This window comes from Oncorhynchus tshawytscha, linkage group LG16 (assembly GCF_018296145.1).
Source record: "Oncorhynchus tshawytscha isolate Ot180627B linkage group LG16, Otsh_v2.0, whole genome shotgun sequence".
Lineage (NCBI taxonomy): Eukaryota > Metazoa > Chordata > Actinopteri > Salmoniformes > Salmonidae > Oncorhynchus > Oncorhynchus tshawytscha.
The window spans coordinates 955,001-972,500 of NC_056444.1; the positions used below are offsets into that span (position 1 = coordinate 955,001).

Here is a 17,500-nt window from a genome sequence, read left to right on the forward strand (position 1 = left end):
AACCAGCCTCCCAGTCTGCTCCAGCCCAGGTCAACCAACCAGCCTCCCAGTCTGTCACAGCCCAGGTCAACCAACCAGCCTCCCAGTCTGCCGCAGCCCAGGTCACCAACCAGCCTCCCAGTCTGCCGCAGCCCAGGTCAACCAACCAGCCTCCCAGTCTGTCCGCAGCCCAGGTCAACCAACCAGCCTCCCAGTCTGTCACAGCCCAGGTCAACCAACCAGCCTCCCAGTCTGCCGCAGCCCAGGTCAACCAACCAGCCTCCCAGTCTGCCGCAGCCCAGGTCAACCAACCAGCCTCCCAGTCTGTCGCAGCCCAGGTCAACCAACCAGCCTCCCAGTCTGCCGCAGCCCAGGTCAACCAACCAGCCTCCCAGTCTGTCGCAGCCCAGGTCAACCAACCAGCCTCCCAGTCTGTCACAGCCCAGGTCAACCAACCAGCCTCCCAGTCTGCCACAGCCCAGGTCAACCAACCAGCCTCCCAGTCTGTCACAGCCCAGGTCAACCAACCAGCCTCCCAGTCTGCCACAGCCCAGGTCAACCAACCAGCCTCCCAGTCTGCCGCAGCCCAGGTCAACCAACCAGCCTCCCAGTCTGTCACAGCCCAGGTCAACCTACCAGCCTCCCAGTCTGCTCCAGCCCAGGTCAACCTACCAGCCTCCCAGTCTGCTCCAGCCCAGGTCAACCTACCAGCCTCCCAGTCTGCTCCAGCCCAGGTCAACCTACCAGCCTCCCAGTCTGCTCCAGCCCAGGTCAACATACCAGCCTCCCAGTCTGCTCCAGCCCAGGTCAACATACCAGCCTCCCAGTCTGCTCCAGCCCAGGTCAACCTACCAGCCTCCCAGTCTGCTCCAGCCCAGGTCAACCTATCAGCCTCCCAGTCTGCTCCAGCCCAGGTCAACCAACCAGCCTCCCAGTCTGTTCCAGCCCAGGTCAACCTACCAGCCTCCCAGTCTGCTCCAGCCCAGGTCAACCTACCAGCCTCCCAGTCTGCTCCAGCCCAGGTCAACCTACCAGCCTCCCAGTCTGCTCCAGCCCAGGTCAACCAACCAGCCTCCCAGTCTGCCACAGCCCAGGTCAACCAACCAGCCTCCCAGTCTGTCACAGCCCAGGTCAACCTACCAGCCTCCCAGTCTGTTCCAGCCCAGGTCAACCTACCAGCCTCCCAGTCTGCTCCAGCCCAGGTCAACCTACCAGCCTCCCAGTCTGCTCCAGCCCAGGTCAACCTACCAGCCTCCCAGTCTGCTCCAGCCCAGGTCAACCTACCAGCCTCCCAGTCTGCTCCAGCCCAGGTCAACCTACCAGCCTCCCAGTCTGCTCCAGCCCAGGTCAACCTACCAGCCTCCCAGTCTGCTCCAGCCCAGGTCAACATACCAGCCTCCCAGTCTGCTCCAGCCCAGGTCAACCTATCAGCCTCCCAGTCTGCTCCAGCCCAGGTCAACCTACCAGCCTCCCCAGTCTGTTCCAGCCCAGGTCAACCTACCAGCCTCCCAGTCTGCTCCAGCCCAGGTCAACCTACCAGCCTCCCAGTCTGCTCCAGCCCAGGTCAACCTACCAGCTGCCCAGTCTGCTCCAGCCCAGGTCAACTAACCAGCCTCCCAGTCTGCTCCAGCCCAGGTCAACCACACACACACACACAACTGCAATCCTTAATGATTCAAATGGGAAGTTCTTAGTCCAGGAAAGATGATTCCCTAGACACCAGGTGTATACATTCTGGTGTGCTACAACTGAGAGTGTAATGCAGCTACTCAGTCAGACAAGGATTGACACACCTGAAAATGTAAGGTGAAAATGTATCATCCTGGGGCAGTGAGAAGGAAGAGTGGCAGAGTGGGCACAGGCCATGTTCCCAACAACCACTATAGTAGTGTCCACCCTCCTACCAAGAAAAGACTCCCCAGGACAGTTGATTGACATTAAATGAATCAAGAGATCACTGTGGACTGTGCCTCACTGCTCAATGTCAGAATGGCTCACCATCCCACTCATCTGACTTGTGAACACTTACACAATAATATACACCTTGAACAAGACAGTATCAGAACCTTTGCTATGGACCTAAAGGATGCAACTCTTGGCAGGGACCCACACCCATCACCCCAGCAGCAGATGACCCACTTTCTGAAACAACAGTACCCCCACCATCCACAGGAGAGAATAGCCAGACACGGCTTATTACAGCACAGCTCTACAAGAGCAGTTGCTCCACTAGGCCCGGTCCATTACAACACAGCTCTACCAGACCAGACCCATCACAACACAGCTCTCCTACACCCGGCCCATTACAAAACAGCTCTACAAGGCCAGGCCCAACAGAGCACAGACTTACCATGCTAGATCCACCTCAGGACAGCTCCACAAGGCCCTGCCCATCCCACCACAGCTCTACCAGAGCCGGCCCATCACACCACCGCTCTCCTAGACCCATCACACCACAGCTCTCCTAGACCCATCACACCACAGCTCTCCTAGACCCATCACACCACAGCTCTACTAGACCCATCACACCACAGCTCTCCTAGACCCATCACACCACAGCTCTCCTAGACCCATCACACCACAGCTCTACTAGACCCATCACACCACAGCTCTACTAGACCCCATCACGACACAGCTCTACTAGACCCCATCACGACACAGCTCTACTAGACCCATCACAGCTCTACGAGACCCCATCACGACACAGCTCTACTTAATTGCCTACAGTCTGTAAGCTGTTAGTGTCTTAACGACCGTTCCACAGGTGCATGTTCATTAATTGTTTATGGTTCATTGAACAAACATGGGAAACAGTGTTTAAATCAAATCAAATCAAATTTATTTATATAGCCCTTCGTACATCAGCTGATATCTCAAAGTGCTGTACAGAAACCCAGCCTAAAACCCCAAACAGCAAGCAATGCAGGTGTAGAAGCACGGTGGCTAGGAAAAACTCCCTAGAAAGGCCAAAACCTAGGAAGAAACCTAGAGAGGAACCAGGCTATGTGGGGTGGCCAGTCCTCTTCTGGCTGTGCCGGGTGGAGATTATAACAGAACATGGCCAAGATGTTCAAATGTTCATAAATGACCAGCATGGTCGAATAATAATAAGGCAGAACAGTTGAAACTGGAGCAGCAGCACAGTCAGGTGGAAGTTGAAACTAGAGCAGCAGCATGGCCAGGTGTACTGGGGACAGCAAGGACTGGGGACAGCAAGGACTGGGGACAGCAAGGACTGGGGACAGCAAGGACTGGGGACAGCAACCCTTTGCAATGAAGATCTGTGAAGTTATTTCGATTTTTATGAATTATCTTGAAAGACAGGGTCCTGAAAAAGGGCCGTTTCTTTTTTTGCTGAGGTTTTTACATTTTTTAATTTTTTTAACCTTTATTTAACTAGGCAAGTCAGTTAAGAACCAATTCTTATTTTCAATAACGGCCTAGGAACAGTGGGTTAACTGCCTGTTCAGGGGCAGAACGACAGATTTGTACCTTGTCAGCTGGGGGATTTGAACTTGAAACCTTTTGGTTACTAGTCCAACGCTCTAACCACTAGGCTACCCTGCCGCCCAGTTGCGAAGAATCCCTGTAATCCTAGATTCAGATCATTCAGGCGAGAAAAAAGATCACCCAGACAGACCAGTCGTGTGAGAAACTCGTCATCAGTCAAACGGTCAGACAAGTGAAAAAGATAGTAAAGAACGTTAAGCTCGTCTCTCAATTCAAAAACACATGTCAATACTTTGCCCCTTGATAACCAGCGCACTTCTGTACGTTGTGAAAGTGTTACATGGTCGCTGCACGTATCATTGCATAGTGCAGAAAATACATGAGAGTTCAGGGGCCTTTAACAAAGTTAACCATTTTCACGGTACTGTCCAAAATGTCTTTCAAGCTGTCAGGCATTCCCTTGGCAGCAAGAGGCTCTCGGTGGATGCTGCAGTGTACCCAAGTCGTGTCGGGAGCAACTGCTTGCACGCGTGTTACCACTCCACTATGTCTCCCTGTCATGGCTTTTGCACCATCAGTACAGATAACAACACATCTTGACCACCAAAGTCCATTTGATGTCACAAAGCTGTCCAGTACTTTAAAAATATCCTCTCCTGTTGTCCTGGTTTATAGTGGTTTGCAGAAGAGGATGTCTTCCTTAATTGACCCCCCATAAACGTAACAGACATATACAGTCGGAAGTTTACATACACCTTTGCCAAATACATTTAAACTCAGTTTTTCACAATTCCTGACATTTAATCCTAGTAAAAATTCCCTGTCTTTGTTCAGTTAGGATCATCACTTTATTTTAAGAATCTGAAACGTCAGAATAATAGTTGAGAGAATTATTTATTTCAGCTTTTATTTATTCCATCACATTCTCAGTGGGTCAAAAGTCTACATACACTCAATTAGTATTTGGTAGCATTGCCTTTAAATTGTTTAACTTGGATCAAATGTTTCGGGTAGCCTCCCTCAAGCTTCCCACAATAATTTGGGTGAATTTTCCCCCATTCCTCCTGACAGAGCTGGTGTAACAGTCAGGTTTGTAGGCCTCCTTGCTCGCACACTCCTTTTCAGTTCTGCCTACACATTTTCTATAGGATTGAGGTCAGGGCTTAGTGATGGCCACTCCAATACCGTAACTTTGTTGTCCTTAAGCCACAACTTTGGAAGTATGCTTAGGGTCATTGTCCATTTGGAAGACCCATTTGCGACCAAGCTTTAACTTCCTAACTGATCTTGAGATGTTGCTTCAATATATCCACATAAATGTTCCATCCTCATTGCCATCTATTTTGTGAAGTGCACCAGTCTCTCCTGCAGCAAAGCACCCCCACAACATGATGCTGCCACCCCCGTGCTTCACGTTTGGGATCATGTTCTTAGGCTTGCAAGCCTCCTCCTTTTTCTTCAAAACATAACGATGGTCATTATGGCCAAACACATCTATTTTTGTACACTTTCTATTGACTCAAATGATGTCAATTAGCCTATCAGACACTTCTAATGCAATGACATTATTTTCTGGAATTTTCCAAGCTGTTTAAAGGCGCAGTCAACGTAGTGTTATGTCAACTTCTGACCCTCTGGAATTGTGATACAGTGAATTATAAGTTAAATAATCTGTCTGTAAACAATTGTTGATAAAATGACTTGTTAACAAGAAATTTGTGGAGGGGTTGAAAAACGAGTTAATGACTCCAACCTAAGTGTATGTAAACTTCCAACCTCAACTGTACCACTTAATCCATAGTAAAAGACAAGACACTTCCATCAATGCAATAATTTAAAATTCCCAATATATATTGTTTTAAATATATAAAATACAGTGCCTTTGGAAAGTCCTTTGGACACTGTGTGAACAACCCTCCAGGCAAGCTTCAATGCCATACAACTCTCCTTCCGTGGCCTCCAATTGCTCTTTAATACAAGTAAAACTAAATGCATGCTCTTCAACCGATCGCTGCCTGCACCTGCCCGCCTGTCCAACATCACTACTCTGGACGGCTCTGACTTAGAATACGTGGACAACTACAAATACCTAGGTGTCTGGTTAGACTGTAAACTTTCCTTCCAGACCCACATCAAACATCTCCAATCCAAAGTTAAATCTAGAATTGGCTTCCTATTTCGCAACAAAGCATCCTTCACTCATGCTGCCAAACATACCCTCATAAAACTGACCATCCTACCAATCCTCGACTTTGGCGATGTCATTTACAAAATAGCCTCCAATACCCTACTCAACAAATTGGATGCAGTCTATCACAGTGCCATCCGTTTTGTCACCAAAGCCCCATATACTACCCACCATTGCGACCTGTACACTCTCGTTGGCTGGCCCTCGCTTCATACTCGTCGCCAAACCCACTGGCTCCATGTCATCTACAAGACCCTGCTAGGTAAAGTCCCCCCTTATCTCAGCTCGCTGGTCACCATAGCATCACCCACCTGTAGCACACGCTCCAGCAGGTATATCTCTCTGGTCACCCCAAAAATCAATTATTTCTTTGGCCGCCTCTCCTTACAGTTCTCTGCTGCCAATGACTGGAACGAACTACAAAAATCTCTGAAACTGGAAACACTTATCTCCCTCACTAGCTTTAAGCACCAACTGTCAGAGCAGCTCACAGATTACTGCACCTGTACATAGCCCACCTATAATTTAGCCCAAACAACTACCTCTTTCCCTACTGTATTTATTTTATTTATTTATTTTGCTCCTTTGCACCCCATTATTTTTATTTCTACTTTGCACATTCTTTCACTGCAAATCTACCATTCCAGTGTTTTACTTGCTATATTGTATTTACTTTGCCACCATGGCCTTTTTTGCCTTGACCTCCCTTATCTCACCTCATTTGCTCACATCGTATATAGACTTGTTTATACTGTATGTTTGTTTTACTCCATGTGTAACTCTGTCGTGTTTTATGTGTCAAACTGCTTTGCTTTATCTTGGCCAGGTCGCAATTGTAAATGAGAACTTGTTCTCAACTTGCCTACCTGGTTACATAAAGGTGAAATAAAATAAAAGTATTCAGACCCTTTGACTTTTTTTCACATATTGTTAGGTTACAGCCTTATTCTAAAATTAACTTAATTTTTGTTTTTCTCATCAATCTACACACAATGCCCCAGAATGACAAAGCAAAAACAGGTTTGATTTTTTTGATAAAGTAAAAAAAAAAACTGAAATATCACATTTACATAAGTATTCTGACCATTTACTCAGTGCTTTGTTGAGTAAATGCAGAGTCAACTGTGGGAACTTGTATAGACAGGTGTGTGCCTTTCCAAATCAGATGGACTCCAATCAAATTGTACAAACATCTCAAAGATCAATGGAAATAGGACGCACCTGAGCTCAATTTCGAGTCTCGTAGCAAAGGGTCAGAATACTAATGTATACGGTATTTCTGTTTTTATTTCTAAAAACCTGTTTTCGCTTTGTGATTATGAGAGGCTGTAACTAACAAAATGTGGAAAAAGTCGGTCTGAATACTTTCCAAAGGTACAGTTTCTTTATTATTTCCCCCTACGATCCCTCCCCTAATTGGAGGAAACTAGTGAACACTACCACTTAGGCTTCTACTTCCATTTTATGGACACTATTTTACAATAGATATCTTTTGTTTGTTTTTAGTCCCATCCTTCAGCTCCACTCAACCCCTCCCATTATCTCTGAACACCATCCAGTCCCATCCTTCAGCTACCCTCAACCCCTCCCATTATCTCTGAACACCATCCAGTCCCATCCTTCAGCTACCCTCTACCTCTCCCATTATCTCTGAACACCATCCAGTCCCATCCTTCAGCTACCCTCAACCCCTCCCATTATCTCTGAACACCATCCAGTTTTGATTTCTATTTGCCATAGATTTTTTCAACTGTGCTGTGATGCTTCACAAAAGTTATGAGTAATATGTTTATGTTTGGAACATCGAATTGCAATAAAACCATAGTATCAAGTCGCAATACATATCGGATCGGCACTAAAGTGTCCTGTCCGTCTGGCTGCCCTGTCCGTCTGATAACAGAAGGACAGCTGTTAACTCCACAGCAATCACATCACTGAGCCTGACTGAATGGAGAGCAGGTTACCGCCCACCCAGCACCAACAGCCTGTTAGAAACACCACCAGCATCAAAATGTGATCCTCTTATGAGCTGTAAAATATGACCCAGATTCACTGAGACAAAGAGCAGCACAGCACTACCCTACGACCCCTTGTCAAAAGTAGTGCGATATAAAGGGAACAGAGAAAAAAGGCGGCTCTCTACTCAGTGGTTTGAACAACAACAATAATGCTGTATTTGGAATCTGGGATTAACATCTGAAATTCCTTGCAGCTATTTGCCTGACCATGGCCATCTATATATTCTGAGTAGCATTAGACCTTAAAATTATTGGAATGTCTCTCCTTCATAGGGATGTGGGTTTTATGTCACTTTATGTCTCTTGAACACTTGGTATGTATAATAACAACCTAGTTAAATAGGTACGTAGAATAACAGCAGGTTTTCAACTACCAGTCTGGAAGGCCTAAAAAATTGTCAAAGACTTCAGTCACCAAAGTCATAACCTTTTCTCTCTGCTATCGCACGGCAAGCGGTACCAGGAGCATCAAGTCCAGGTCCAAAAGGCTCTTTAACAGCTTCTACCCCCAAACCATAAAACTGCTGGACAACTAATCAAATGGCTACCTGGACTATTTACATTGACACCCCCCCTCCATTTTGTTTTACACTGCTGCTTCTCTGTGTTTATTATCTATGCATAGTCCCTTTACCCATCCCTACCTACATGTACATATTACCTCGCCTAACCTGTACCCCACACATTGACGCAGTACCGGTACCCCCTGTATATAGCCTCAATATTGTTATTTTATTGTGTTACTAAATAAACTAAAGTATAAAATGAAAAGTAACTATTTTCTTAACTCTATTTTTGAGCTGCACTGTTGGTTAGGGGCTCGTAAGTAAGCATTTCATGGGAAGGTCTACACTTGTTGTATTCGGCTCATCTGACAAATACAATTTGATTTATGAACAAAAGGTTTTCAACATAATCCAGGGAGAATCAGGAATGTCTAGGCCCCTTTTTTCAATCTTTACTAACGACATGCCACTCTATGAACGCAGATGACAACACTATACACGTCAGCTACTACAGCAACTGAAATGACTGCAACCCTTAACAAAGAGCTGCAGTTAGTTTCAGAATGGGTGGCAAGGAATAAGTAAGTCCTAAATATATATACAATTTAAACCATTGTATTTGGGACAAATTATGCACTAAACCTCAAATAAATCTTGTAAAAAATTATGTGGAAATGAGGTGACTAAATTACTTGGAGTAACCCTGGATGGTAAACTATCATGGTCAAAACATATTGATATACAACAGAGGCTAAAATGTGGAGAAGTCTGCCTATAATAAAGTGCTGCTCTCCCTTCTTAACAACACTATCAACAAGGCAGGTCCTACAGGCCCTAGTTTTGTTGCACCTTGACTACTGTTCAGTCGTGTGGTCAGGTGCCACAAAAAAGGACTTAGGAAAATTGCAATTGGCTCAAAACAGGGCAGCACGGCTGGCCCTTGGATGTACAGAGAGCTAATATTAATAATATGCATGTCAATCTCTCCTGGCTCAAAGTGGAGTAGAGATGGACTTCATCACTACTTTTATTTATGAGAGGTATTGACATGTTGAATGCACCAAGCTGTCTGTCCAAACGACTGGCACACAGCTCGGACACCCATGCATACCCCACAAGACATGCCACCAGAGATCTCTTTACAGTCCCCAAGTCCAGAACAGACTATGGGAGGCGCACAGTACTACATAGAGCCATGACTACATGGAACTCTATTCCACATCAAGCAAATGATAACGCAGTAGAATCAGATTTTAAAAAAACAGCGGAGACTGTAAAGCAACACAAACACATGCATACACACACACGATAACATACGTTGAGCCAGTAACCAAAAGGTTGCTGGATCAAATCCCAGAGCTGACAAGGTAAACATCTCCTGTTCTGCCCATGAACAAGGCAGTTAACCCACTGTTCCCCGGTAGGCCGTCATTGTAAATAAGATTTTTTTCTTAACTGACTTGCATAGTTAAATAAAAAGTTAAATACACACGAATGCATGGATTTTGTGTTGTAGATATGTGGTAGTAGGGTTGGGGCCTGAGTGCACACAGTGTGTTGTGAATTCTGTAATGAATATATTGTTTTTAAAATTGTATAACTGCCTTCATGCTGCTGGACTCTAGGAAGAGTAGCTGCTGCCTTGGCAGGAACTAATGGGGATCCATAATAAACCCCAGGAAGACTAGCTGCTGCCTTGGCAGGAACTAATGGGGATCCATAATAAACCCCAGGAAGAGTAGCTGCTGCCTTGGCAGGAACTAATGGGGATCCATTATAAACCCCAGGAAGAGTAGCTGCTGCCTTGGCAGGAACTAATGGGGATCCATAATAAACCCCAGGAAGACTAGCTGCTGCCTTGGCAGGAACTAATGGGGATCCATAATAAACCCCAGGAAGAGTAGCTGCTGCCTTGGCAGGAACTAATGGGGATCCATTATAAACCCCAGGAAGAGTAGCTGCTGCCTTGGCAGGAACTAATGGGGATCCACAATAAATACAATACAAACTACCAGTCTAGTTAAATAGCTACGGGATAACACAGGAGTGAATGACAGATAAGTCACTCCATGGAGGGAGGGAGGGAGGGAGGGACTAGGCAGTGTGGTCCCTACCATCGTTGGCTGACTTAGTGATGAGCTGACCACAGTCCATAACCCTAACATCAGCATACGGCCTGCTGGCTCCGTCCGTCTTCAGACCCTCAATCCTCTTGATCACCTCAAAGCCTGAGATGACCAGGCCAAACACCACATGGACCCTGCAGGGAGGAGAAAGGGTCAGAGAGGGGTGGAGAGGTTAGGGACCACAGTACCACAGCGACGTTAGACACTGAAAATAATACAACTGGGAGAGGTTAGGGCCAACCAAGATAGTTGTATTGATTAATTTTATGTGCCAAGTAAACCTTCTCTGGAGCTGCAAGGTAGTGAGACAAGACATACCCATCGAGATGAGGTGCTGTCTTGGTGGTTCTGTTCGAGGAATCCAACCAGGGTTATACAGTCCAGTATGGCCCGGGCAGAGTTATGGAACACAGCGAGAAAGGAGGGAGAGAATGAGAGGACAGGTCATGGCAACCAACACACAGGTAGAAACCATGGCCATTATTACATAGCATTTATCTGCAACACATCTTTGAATTATTTGTTTTTTAAGTAAAACAAATGTAATGACCAAGTATACTGGGCTTAAAGGAAGAGCTATAGTTGAAGTATTCTGCTATCAGGTGAGGACAGGTGTCTGTTGAGGTATTATGTTATGAAGTGAGGACAGGTATGTGTGTGTTGAGGTATTCTGTAATGAGGTGAGGACAGGTGTGTGTTGAGGTATTCTGTTATGAGGTGAGGACAGGCGTGTGTTGAGGTATTCTGTTATGAGGTGAGGACTGGTGTGTGTTGAGGTATTCTGTTATGAGGTGAGGACAGGTGTGTGTTGAGGTATTCTGTAATGAGTTGAGGACTGGTGTGTGTGTGTTGAGGTATTCTGTTATGAGGTGAGGACTGGTGTGTGTGTGTTGAGGTATTCTGTAATGAGGTGAGGACTGGTGTGTGTGTGTTGAGGTATTCTGTTATGAGATGAGGACTGATGTGTGTGTTTGAGGTATTCTATAATGAGGTGAGGACAGGTGTTGAGGTATTCTGCTATCAGGTGAGGACAGGTGTGTGTTGAGGTATTCTGTAATGAGGTGAGGACAGGTGTGTGTTGAGGTATTCTGCTATCCGGTGAGGACAGGTGTGTGTGTTGAGGTATTCTGTTATGAGGTGAGGACTGGTGTGTGTGTTGAGGTATTCTGCTATCAGGTGAGGACAGGTGTCTGTTGAGGTATTATGTTATGAGGTGAGGACAGGTATGTGTGTGTTGAGGTATTCTGTAATGAGGTGAGGACAGGTGTCTGTTGAGGTATTATGTTATGAGGTGAGGACAGGCGTGTGTTGAGGTATTCTGTTATGAGGTGAGGACAGGTGTGTGTTGAGGTATTATGTTATGAAGTGAGGACAGGTGTGTGTGTGTTGAGGTATTCTGTAATGAGTTGAGGACTGGTGTGTGTGTTGAGGTATTCTGTTATGAGGTGAGGACTGGTGTGTGTGTGTTGAGGTATTCTGTAATGAGGTGAGGACTGGTGTGTGTGTGTTGAGGTATTCTGTTATGAGATGAGGACTGATGTGTGTGTGTTGAGGTATTCTATAATGAGGTGAGGACAGGTGTTGAGGTATTCTGCTATCAGGTGAGGACAGGTGTGTGTTGAGGTATTCTGTAATGAGGTGAGGACAGGTGTGTGTTGAGGTATTCTGCTATCAGGTGAGGACAGGTGTGTGTGTTGAGGTATTCTGCTATCAGGTGAGGTCTGGTGTGTGTGTTGAGGTATTCTGCTATCAGGTGAGGACAGGTGTGTGTTGAGGTATTCTGTAATGAGGTGAGGACTGGTGTGTGTTGAGGTATTCTGCTATCAGGTGAGGACAGGTGTTGAGGTATTCTGTAATGAGGTGAGGACAGGTGTGTGTTGAGGTATTCTGCTATCCGGTGAGGACAGGTGTGTGTGTTGAGGTATTCTGCTATCAGGTGAGGACTGGTGTGTGTGTTGAGGTATTCTGCTATCAGGTGAGGACAGGTGTATGTTGAGGTATTCTGTAATGAGGTGAGGACTGGTGTGTGTTGAGGTATTCTGCTATCCGGTGAGGACAGGTGTGTGTGTTGAGGTATTCTGCTATCAGGTGAGGACTGGTGTGTGTTGAGGTATTCTGCTATCAGGTGAGGACTAGTGTGTGTGTTGAGGTATTCTGCTATCAGGTGAGGACTGGTGTGTGTTGAGGTATTCTGCTATCAGGTGAGGACAGGTGTGTGTTGAGGTATTCTGTAATGAGGTGGGGACAGGTGTGTGTTGAGGTATTCTGTAATGAGGTGAGGACAGGTGTGTGTTGAGGTATTCTGTAATGAGGTGAGGACTGGTGTGTGTTGAGGTATTCTGCTATCAGGTGAGGACAGGTGTTGAGGTATTCTGCTATCAGGTGAGGACAGGTGTGTGTTGAGGTATTCTGTAATGAGGTGAGGACTGGTGTGTGTTGAGGTATTCTGCTATCAGGTGAGGACTGGTGTGTGTTGAGGTATTCTGCTATCAGGTGAGGACTGGTGTGTGTTGAGGTATTCTGCTATCAGGTGAGGACAGGTGTGTGTTGAGGTATTCTGCTATCAGGTGAGGACAGGTGTGTGTTGAGGTATTCTGTAATGAGGTGAGGACTGGTGTGTGTTGAGGTATTCTGCTATCAGGTGAGGACAGGTGTGTGTTAAGGTATTCTGCTATCAGGTGAGGACTGGTGTGTGTGTTGAGGTATTCTGCTATCAGGTGAGGACAGGTGTGTGTTGAGGTATTCTGCTATCAGGTGAGGACAGGTGTGTGTTGAGGTATTCTGCTATCAGGTGAGGACAGGTGTGTGTTGAGGTATTCTGCTATCAGGTGAGGACTGGTGTTGAGGTATTCTGCTATCAGGTGAGGACAGCTGTTGAGGTATTCTGCTATCAGGTGAGGACAGGTGTGTGTTGAGGTATTCTGCTATCAGGTGAGGACAGGTGTGTGTTGAGGTATTCTGCTATCAGGTGAGGACAGGTGTTGAGGTATTCTGCTATCAGGTGAGGACAGGTGTGTGTTGAGGTATTCTGCTATCAGGTGAGGACAGGTGTGTGTTGAGGTATTCTGCTATCAGGGTGAGGACAGGTGTTGAGGTATTCTGCTATCAGGTGAGGACAGGTGTTGAGGTATTCTGCTATCAGGTGAGGACAGGTGTGTGTTGAGGTATTCTGCTATCAGGTGAGGACAGGTGTGTGTTGAGGTATTCTGCTATCAGGTGAGGACTGGTGTGTGTTGAGGTATTCTGCTATCAGGTGAGGACAGGTGTGTGTTGAGGTATTCTGCTATCAGGTGAGGACAGGTGTGTGTTGAGGTATTCTGCTATCAGGTGAGGACAGGTGTGTGTTGAGGTATTCTGCTATCAGGTGAGGACAGGTGTGTGTTGAGGTATTCTGCTATCAGGTGAGGACAGGTGTGTGTTGAGGTATTCTGCTATCAGGTGAGGACTGGTGTTGAGGTATTCTGCTATCAGGTGAGGACAGGTGTTGAGGTATTCTGCTATCAGGTGAGGACAGGTGTTGAGGTATTCTGCTATCAGGTGAGGACAGGTGTGTGTTGAGGTATTCTGCTATCAGGTGAGGACAGGTGTGTGTTGAGGTATTCTGCTATCAGGTGAGGACAGGTGTTGAGGTATTCTGCTATCAGGTGAGGACAGGTGTGTGTTGAGGTATTCTGCTATCAGGTGAGGACAGGTGTGTGTTGAGGTATTCTGCTATCAGGTGAGGACAGGTGTGTGTTGAGGTATTCTGCTATCAGGTGAGGACAGGTGTGTGTTGAGGTATTCTGCTATCAGGTGAGGACAGGTGTTGAGGTATTCTGCTATCAGGTGAGGACAGGTGTGTGTTGAGGTATTCTGAGCCATGAACAACAGAACGTTTTGTGACAACACAGTCATTGTCATGCTATATCATCATGTCAAATGACTCACTGTGCTCAATGTCAGAAGTAGACAATACATGTTCACACTACAATAATATATAATCTAGATGGATGTTCAAATGACTGCTGGCTCTGTTGTGTTGCTGCCCTGGTGCAGTAGAAAAGAGGCTGTGTTCATAGTGTACATTTACGGCCCTAGAAAATCCCTTTAATTTCTTGGCCTGATTCCATCTAGTTTTTCTCCAAATTCTGTTTCTTTGTTTAGTTTTTCCAGGTTTCCATTTTTCAGAAATGGTTCAGGTTTTCGCTCTCAAAATCACACTTTTTAGGATAGAAAAACAACCAAATTTGATGTTTTAAGTTCACAACCATGCTTAAACCACATCAGGAGACCCCTTTTGAGATCTGGGAAAAATTCTTTAACTCAACTGCGCAGCAGCCAGAGACCAAATTTGCAAAACAAAATGGCCACTGGATTGAGGCAAATAATCATGATATTCTGCAAAGTAGGCATAGGTTACATTGTAATTAACATTCAATTGAGAAGGTTTTTGGGAAAGTCATTACATTAGCATCATCGCTAACAGCTACTACAAAAAGTGGTAGACAAACGCGCACAGACATTCCCGTGCTGTTGACTCTTCATGTTTTACGATAATATGGGGAAAATAAATTACTTTTCTAATAAATGCAATACATTTAGTTGATGCATTTTTAAAATATTGTTGAATTCCATTTTAATTGTCTGGATTCCATGATTGCATCCGCATTCTCCGCAGCATGGATTTTATAGGGCCCTACTAAGTTTAAAACAGACTAGTGAATGAGAGATAAAGACAGACAGACAGGAGAAGAGAGAGAAACAGAAACAGCCCCGGAGACATATTACCTTGGAAGAGCACGATGACTTTCTGCAAATTTTACACAAAAATGGCAAGAGAAACATTGTAACTTATTTGTGAAAAAAAATAAGGAATCCATGTTTGTTTATTTCTGTGCATTAAAGCACATCGACTGACTGAAGGGGAGAAGGGTTGCAAAATTCAGACAAAATTATGCTATTCTGCAGTGCTTAGCCCTGACGTAACACAAATAGACAGCCCTCTATTCTGCAGTGCTTAGCCCTGACGTAACACAAATAGACAGGCCTCGATTCTGCAGTGCTTAGCCCTGACGTAACACAAATAGACAGGCCTCTATTCTGCTGTGCTTAGCCCTGACGTAACACAAATAGACAGGCCTCTATTCTGCAGTGCTTAGCCCTGACGTAACACAAATAGACAGGCCTCTATTCTGCAGTGCTTAGACCTAACATAATACATACAAGTTGAAGTCGGAAGTTTACAAACACTTAGGTTGGAGTCATTACAAACTCATTTTTCAACCAATCCACTAATTTCTTGTTAACAAAATATATAGTTTAGCCAAGTCGGTTCGGACATCTACTTTGTGCACGACACAAGTACTTTTTCCAACAATTGTTTACAGGGAGATTATTTCACTTATAATTCACTGTATCACAATTCCAGTGGGTCAGAAGTTTACATACACTAAGTTGACTGTGCCATTAAACAGCTTGGAAAATTCAAGAAAATTATGTCATGGCTTTAGAAGCTTCTGGTAGGCTAATTGACATCATTTGAGTCAATTGGAGGTGAACCTGTAGATGTATTTCAAGGCCTGCCTTCAATCTCAGAAAATCAAAAGAAATCAGCCAAGACCTCTGAAAAAATTGTATACCTCCACAACTCTGATTCATCCTTGGGAGCAATTTCCAAACACCTGAAGGTACCACGGTCATCTGTACAAACAATAGTACACAAGTATAAACACCATGGGACCACGCAGCCGTCATACCGCTCAGGAAGGAGACGCGTTCTGTCTCCTATACTTTGGTGCGAACAGTGCAAATCAGTCCCAGAACAACAGCAAAGGACCTTGTGAAGATGCTGGAGGAAACGGGTACAAAAGTATAAAGAGTCCTATATCGACATAACCTGAAAGGCCGCTCAGCAAGGAAGAAGCTACTGCTCCAAAACCGGCATAAAAAAGCCAGACTATGGTTTGCAACTGCACATGGGGACAAAGATTGTACTTTTTGGAGAAATGTCCTCTGGTCTGATGAAACAAAAATAGAACTGTTTGGCCATAATGACCATTGTTATGTTTAGAGGAAAAAGGGGGAGGCTTGCAAGCCAAAGAACATCATCCCAACTGTGAAGCACGGGGGTGGCAGCATCATGGGTGGCAGGGTAGCCTAGTGGTTAGAGTGTTGGACTAGTAACCGAAAGGTTGCAAGTTGGAATCCCCGAGCTGACAAGGTACAAATCTGTCGTTCTGCCCCTGAACAGGCAGTTAACCCACTGTTCCTAGGCCGTCATTGAAAATAAGAATTTGTTCTTAACTGACTTGCCTCGTAAAATAAAGGTAAAATGTTGTGGGGGTGCTTTGCTGCAGGAGGGACTAGTGCACTTCACAAAATAGATGGCATCATGAGGTAGGAAGCTTGTGGAAGGCTACCCGAAACGTTTGACCCAAGTTAAACAATTTAAAGGCAATGCTACCAAATACTAATTGAGTGTATGTAAACTTCTGACCCACTGGGAATGTGATGAAAGAAATAAAAGCTGAAATAAATCAATCATTCTCTCTACCATTATACTGACATTTCACATTCTTAAAATAAAGTGGTGACCCTTACTGACCTAAGACAGGGAATTTTTGCTATGATTAAATGTCAGGAATTGTGAAAAACTGAGTTTAAATCTATTTGGCTAAGGTGTATGTAAACTTCCGACTTCACCTGTGTATAGCCCTGGCACAATACAAAGACAGGCCTCAGATAAACAGCAAAACAAATGCCATCTCATGTACAAACCTGTGTGGAAACCTATCAACCAGAAAGCTTAGTAAATGTTATGGCACTATCATGAATTTCTACTCACATGAAGAATTGGGACCCGTTGGTGTGTTTGCCGCGGTTGGCCATGGACAACAGGAAAGCTCGGTCGTGTTTGAGAATAAAGTTCTCGTCTATTTGAGAGAGAGAGAGGCAGGGACAATCTGTGAGATTTACACCTCTCACTGTCTGTGGTGGAGGTGGTGAGAGAGGGATAGAGATGGATAGAGAGAGAGGGGGATAGAGAGAGAGGGGGGGATAGAGAGAGAGGGGGATAGAGAGAGAGGGGGATAGAGAGAGAGGGGGATAGAGAGATAGGGATAGAGATGGATAGAGAGAGAGGGGGATAGGGATAGAGATAGGATAGATAGAGAGGGGGGGGATAGAGAGAGATAGAGAGAGAGGGGGCGAGAGAGAGGGGGATAGGGATAGAGATGGATAGAGAGGGGATAGGGA

General features: G+C 45.4%; 1 protein-coding gene across 7 annotated transcripts in view; it reads right to left on the reverse strand.

Moving 5' to 3' along the window:
* nktr (natural killer cell triggering receptor) overlaps positions 1–17,500 on the reverse strand; it is a 103,507-nt gene that overhangs the window by 36,010 nt on the left and 49,997 nt on the right. For all 7 annotated transcript variants that reach the window (XR_006079007.1, XM_042298666.1, XM_042298665.1 and 4 more), the window contains 3 exons: positions 17,091–17,178; positions 10,586–10,615; positions 10,256–10,401 (listed from right to left, as the gene is read on the reverse strand). Coding sequence is in view for 6 of the 7 variants with exons in the window: in XM_042298666.1 (XP_042154600.1) it covers positions 10,256–10,401; positions 10,586–10,615; positions 17,091–17,178 (264 nt within the window). In the remaining variant the exon portion in view is untranslated. The remainder of the gene's footprint in view (positions 1–10,255; positions 10,402–10,585; positions 10,616–17,090; positions 17,179–17,500) is intronic.